Below are 6108 nucleotides of genomic sequence, written 5' to 3' on the forward strand. Positions count from 1 at the left end.
TGCAATTTATAAATTGCAAATTTATATAAGAATAGCTCTGAACCCTACCTTATCCTGAGCCAGTCTCATTGCCTCTGACACACCTACCCTCATTATTCCAGTTACTGTGTCAATCCATTTCATCCAAGATCTCCCTCTCCTGAGCTGTCCCTCCACCTTTCCATGCATTGAGTCCTTCTGCAAGAACTGGTCTCTCCTGGCAACATGCCCCAAAGTATGTGTGACATAGCTTAAAAATTCTTACTTTCAAGGAACAACCTTGTTTCACCCTCCCCAGGATAGATCTTATTCATTCTCTTGGCAGTCCATGGTTTGGCCAGTGCTCTTCTCCAGCACCACAACTTAAAAACACAGATTCTTCTTTTGTCACTTTTAGTCATTGTCCAGCTGCATAACAAATAATTGCAAAGACTGTGGCTTAGATCAGGAGCACCTTAGTCTCTAGACTGACATTGTTGCTTTTTAGCACTCTGGAGATATCCTAGACAGCAGATTTTCTCCAATGTAATTAATCTTTTGATTTATTGACTCTAATGCTGAGAGTATTGATTGTGGACTTGAACAAATCTCAATCTCTTCTCCATTTACCATGATGCTGCCACTTGGTCCCGTGGTGAGAATCTTGGTTTTCTTGATGTTGATCTTCAATCCATATTGAAAACTGCAGTCCTTGACCTTCTGCAACAAATGCTTCAGGTCCTCCTCAATTTCAGCAAGGAAGGTTGTGCTATCTGCATAATGCAGGATGTTGACGAGTCTTCCTCTAACCCTGATGCCACCTTCCTTCTAATAAAGTCCAGCTTCCCAAATGATCTGTTCTACATGAGCTATGGAGACAGGACACAACCCTGACACACTCCTTTTTCAGTTTTGAACCATGTAATGTTTCTTTGTTGTTCTGAGATCTGCTTCCTGGTCCAAATATAAGTTTTGCATGAGCACAATAAAGTGTTTTAGATTTTCTGTTCTTCTCAGTGTTAGTCAAAATTTGTTGTGATCCACACAATCAAACGCCTTTGCATAGTCAATGAAACACAGATAGACATTCAACTCGTACTCTCTGCTTTCAGCCATGATACATTTGACATTAGCCAATGTCCCTACTGCCGTGGCCTCTTCTAAACCCAGACTGCACTTCTAGTAGTTCTCTGTCGATTTCGACTAATCCAGTTGTTTTTTAAAAAACAATCTTCAGCAATATTTTGCTTGCATGTGGTATTTCTTATTTTGCTTTGTCTTCTCAAACTGCCCTTTGAAATCTTCTGTTTATCTCTTTAACTTTTGGATTCATTCCCTTTGCTTTGGCTTCTTGGTGCTCCAGTGCAACATTTAGAGTCTCTACTGACATCCATTCAGTCTTTTCTTCCTCTTCTGTCTTTGCAATGACCTTTTTGATAATCCTTCCAAAGCTCATTTGGTCTTCCTTCATTAGTGTTCAAGGCCTCAAAACTGTTCCTGAAATAATTTTTAAATTCAGGTGACATAGACTCAAGGTCAAATTTTGGTTTTTGTGGATTTAAGCTAATTTTCTTTAGCTTTAGTTTGAACTTGCATATGAGCAGTGGATGGTCTGTTCCACAGTCAGTTCTTGGCCTAGTTTTCACAGCTGATACTGAGCTTCTCCAGTGATTCTTTCCACAGATGTGATATTAGTGATACTGTTTGATAATTTCCACACTCTGTTGGATCACCTTTTCTTGAAATGGCTTTACAGAGGCTATTCAGTATATTCCATTAAAAAAAAAGAAAAGCACAAAACAAAACCTCAGAAAACAATTTCTGTTACTATGGAGGTACTTCCTTTTTAAAAATATCTTCTCAATTATCAAATACAAAAAAATTCTAGAGTAACATCACACAAGTCAAATGCCTTTGCATGGTCATTAAAGCACAAAGAAAACATTCTTTTTTAAAATTGAAATGTTAATGAAAGTTTATAAAGAACTTGGATTTCTATTCATTCATTGTTGCACATTTCCCCCTCTGCCCCACCCCCAAACATTATTCTGGCATTCTTTACTTTCAGCCAGGATACATCTGATGTCAGCAATATTATACGTGGTGGTGCCTTAGCCTCTTCTAAATTCTGCTTGAACTTCTGGCAGTTCCCTATCATATTTGATATTTGAAACACAATTAAGGATATATGTTACCATTGTATGTTTCTGAAATGGAGATGTTGAAGGTCTTCCTTTTTTTATTTCCCAATGACTCTACTTTTCTAGGCATAATGACCTTCTCTGGGGACTGGTCCCATCTGATTACATGGTCCTAAGTATGTGAAAAACAGAGTATGACCATATTCATTCCAAGACTTTTGTTTGTTCTTCTGATAGTTCATGGTATAGTCAATATTCTTTTCCAGTACCATAATTGAAATATATCAATTATTCTTCAGTCTTTCTCACTTTACATGCATATGAGGCAATTGAAAATACCATGGCTTGAGTCAGGTGTGCCTTAGTCTTCAGATGATATCTTTGCTTTTCGTCACTTCAAAAAGGTCTTTTCGGATTTGCCCCAAATCTGTGAAAAATTGTTTGATTTCTTGACTCCTGTTCCCATGGGCTTTGATTGTGAATTCAAGTAAAATGAAGTCCCTGACAACGTCAGTCTTTGTTTGTTTATTATGATGTTCTTAATGGTTCAGTTTTGTTTTCTTTATGCTGAGGTGTAGTCCACATTGATGGCTGTACTCTTTGATCGTCATCAGTGTTTTAAGTCCTTTTCATTTTTAGCAAACAAGGTTGTGTCATATGCATATTGCAGATTGTACCAATTCTAATGCCATGTTCTTTTTCCATACAGTTTGGTTTTTCAGATTAATTTCACAGTATACAGGCTGAAGAAGTAGAGCAAAGGGATACAGCCCAGATGCATACCTTTCTTGATTTTAAATCACGCAGTATCTCCTTTTTCTATTTGAAAAACTTAGGTTCCACATAAGATTAATCAAGTATTCTGGAATTCCTATTCTTTTTTAAAAACAATTTATCAATTTTAATGAATATTTACAGAGATTTTGGGTTTCCATTCATTCATTGTTGCACTTTTTCCCCCCTGCCCTCCTCCCCCCAAGTTCGCTCCTCTCTTTGAAAAGTAAAATAAAAATTCTTTCATTGGTATACAATCCCCACCCCTCTTGACTGAGTGCATACCACTATGCAACCTTCATTCTGGACTCTTGTGATAACCATACTACCCTATCATATATCACTTTTAAAGTGTTCTCTCTCTCATCTATTTCGATACAGTATACATAATTTATCCAGTTTTTATCAGTCTCACCCCAACACTGATGTCAGTCCCATTCAACAACAGTGGCACCATGCAATATTTGTGACTGAGATATTTCACTCAGCATAATGTCCTCGAGGCTCACCCATTCTGAATAATATTGCATGAGTTCCTTATTTTTCAAAGCAGCCTAGTATTCTATTGTGTGAATATACCACATCTTCTCTATCCATTCATTTGTTGGTGGGCACTTGGATTGTTTCCAACTCCTTGCTATTGTGAACAAATCTACAACAAACATGGGTGTGAATATATCTGCTTGGATGTCGGTTATGGTCTCTTTAGGGTATATTCCCAGTATTTGAATTGCTGGGTCAAATGGTATCTCTATTTGCAACTTTTTGAGAAAGCACCACACCACTTTCCACAGTGGTTGCACCATTTTACACTTCCACCAACAGTGAATAAGGGTTCCAGTTTCTCCACAACTTTGCCAGCATTTGTTGCTTGCTGTTCGGTTAAATTTTGCTCTTCTGACTGGGATGAGATGATATAGTTGTTTTGATTTGCATCTCTCTTAGAGCTAGGGATTTTGAACATTTCTTCATGTGTTTGTTGGTCATCTGAATGTCTTCTTTGATGAAGTGTCTGTTCATATCCTGTGCCCATTTTTCAATTAGATTATTTACCTTTATCTTGTTGTGGTGCTGGAATTCCTATTCTTTAGAATATGAAATTCCTTTACAAAAGCTCTAAATAGTTATGATAGCTCCAAATTTAAACAGAATTGCTAAATTAGATAATTAATATAAAAGCACTGAAAACAGGCTTTATTTTAAGTTAGCTGATGTTAGTGAAGTGTGTGGTCCTTATCCTAGTGAGCATTTAGCTAATTCATATCCAAGCCTACTTTGTTTTGCTGATGTGAAATATACATGGGCTTACAAGAACAGGTTTTGGAAAAAATTTAAATAATATCTTAATAAACATGATGAATATAACAATATCAATAAGCTAGCATAAATATGGCTATGAGACATTAAATTCATACACATTTAATCTACTCTTCATAGCACTTTGGTGACAATTTTTTAGAGAAAATAAATACCAGTGATTTTGACACAGAAAAATTAAAATTCCCTGAAAGAATAAAAATAACAGGACAGGGTTGAGCCCTGTTGTTCATAAGGTCACTATCGGTTGTACTTAGCTTAATGTCACCTAACAAAAAATAGCAAGAATAAGTAGAAGCCAATAAGTTGTACCACTAAGTTTTCTTTGCAGAGTTAAATGATTCCTCTATTTATCAAAGTAAATTTATGTAATTTAATATGTTGCTTATAGCAGTTATTCTGTATGAGCTTGTTGCTAGGGTACTGGACTTGGACACTGGAAGATAGTGATTTTTTCATTCTGAGTACTTAGACCTTTATCTATTGGTGATCACTTATTACCAGTCTGCCCAACTTTACCGATTGTAGAAAGACTATATAACAGACAATAAAATTAGTGCTCTCTTAACATAATCACCTCAAATGGATAAATAATAAAATTTTGGTGAGAAGTTTGTTCAGAGTCTTTGTTTGTTGTTTTCTACCCAGAAAACAGACCTAAAAAAAAGTGTTAAAATGTCTGTTTATATGTATATGTCTGGAGCAGGGAGAAAAGGGAAGAGTAACTTTTGAAACATCTGAAGTTTTTAGTAATTCAAATTCACAAAGTTTTTGTGTTTAGTAATTTTGAGTTTATGGGAAATCTATTAACATTTATAATATCATAAATATAATCCTAAATGAAGTTTCAGGGAGCTCTGGTGGCCTACTGGCAAGAAGCTGAGCTGAAATCCCAAAGGCACATAGTTCGAGGTCACCATCTGCTCTGTGGGAGAAGGACGAGCAATCTCCTCCTCTGCAATTAACTACTTCTGAAAGCCCGTCAGAAGGTTAGCTATGGGTCGGTTCTGATTCAACAGTACATGGCAACAACAAAAAATGAAGTTTTAGTGTCCTTTATCCAATTTTAAACCTCATAAACCTCTCAACAACAGTCTTTAAAATTGATTCCATATTTGTTTTCCTTCTTACATGACATTTTCTAAGTATATTTGACTCCCAGTGGAATTATATATGTAATTTTATGAAAAGGTTTTAATACAAAAGTTTTTACAGAATGTACAGACACATTGCCTGGATCTATAAAATAAAATATGTACTTATGTTTCCATTTTAGGGCACTAAATATGAAGAACTACAAGACTGCTTCAGTACAGTCCTATTAACAACTGGAAGACAAATAGCTTTCTAGATCCTTGTTTAAAAACATGTTGTGGAGTGAATAGCTCGAGCATTTAAAACAAAATGTTACCTGCAGCAATAAAATCTTCTTTGTTTTACTACTACTACTACTACTACTACTACTTAATGAATACATAGTCTTTGCTGATAATTATTACTGATCTAGTTTGGGGAGCTTTAGTGGCATAGGCCCTAGGGAGTTTCACTGCTAACCCAAAGGCAGTGTTTAGATCTCTCAGTTTAGATCTTGGACAGTTTAGAACTCTCAGCAGCTCTGCAGAGAAAGAGGGAAATCTCCTGGGTGATTTACAGCCTTCAAAACCCACTATGAGTCAGTTCCAAATGGAAAGCAATGAGGGTTTTTTAGATTGATTTGTGTTTAGGTCTGTAGTCACAATGGATCAGATTCAATGCAAAGACCTAATTGATTTTTTGAGCAGAATCTTAAAATGTAGTTTATGATTTAAAAACTTTAACTTTTTCAAAATAAATTATTTTAAAAAATCCATTCATTTGTTGTACATTTTCCTCCCTCCTCCTCCCTTTCCCGGTTCACTTTGCATTGCACTTTTTTTTT

The 6108-nt window shown here is 35.8% G+C and overlaps 1 protein-coding gene across 1 annotated transcript in view; it reads left to right on the forward strand.

Annotated features, from left to right (window-relative positions):
• Window positions 1–5515, forward strand: part of LOC102864652 (chromosome unknown open reading frame, human C4orf47) — a 38757-nt gene extending 33242 nt beyond the window's left edge. The window contains exon 7 of the mRNA XM_006882246.1: window positions 5467–5515. Coding sequence (XP_006882308.1) covers window positions 5467–5515 — 49 coding nt within the window. The remainder of the gene's footprint in view (window positions 1–5466) is intronic.
• Window positions 5516–6108: the final 593 nt, after the last annotated feature.

This window comes from Elephantulus edwardii, unplaced genomic scaffold (genome assembly GCF_000299155.1).
Source record: "Elephantulus edwardii isolate Elephantulus edwardi_28Jun2011 unplaced genomic scaffold, EleEdw1.0 scaffold00018, whole genome shotgun sequence".
Lineage (NCBI taxonomy): Eukaryota > Metazoa > Chordata > Mammalia > Macroscelidea > Macroscelididae > Elephantulus > Elephantulus edwardii.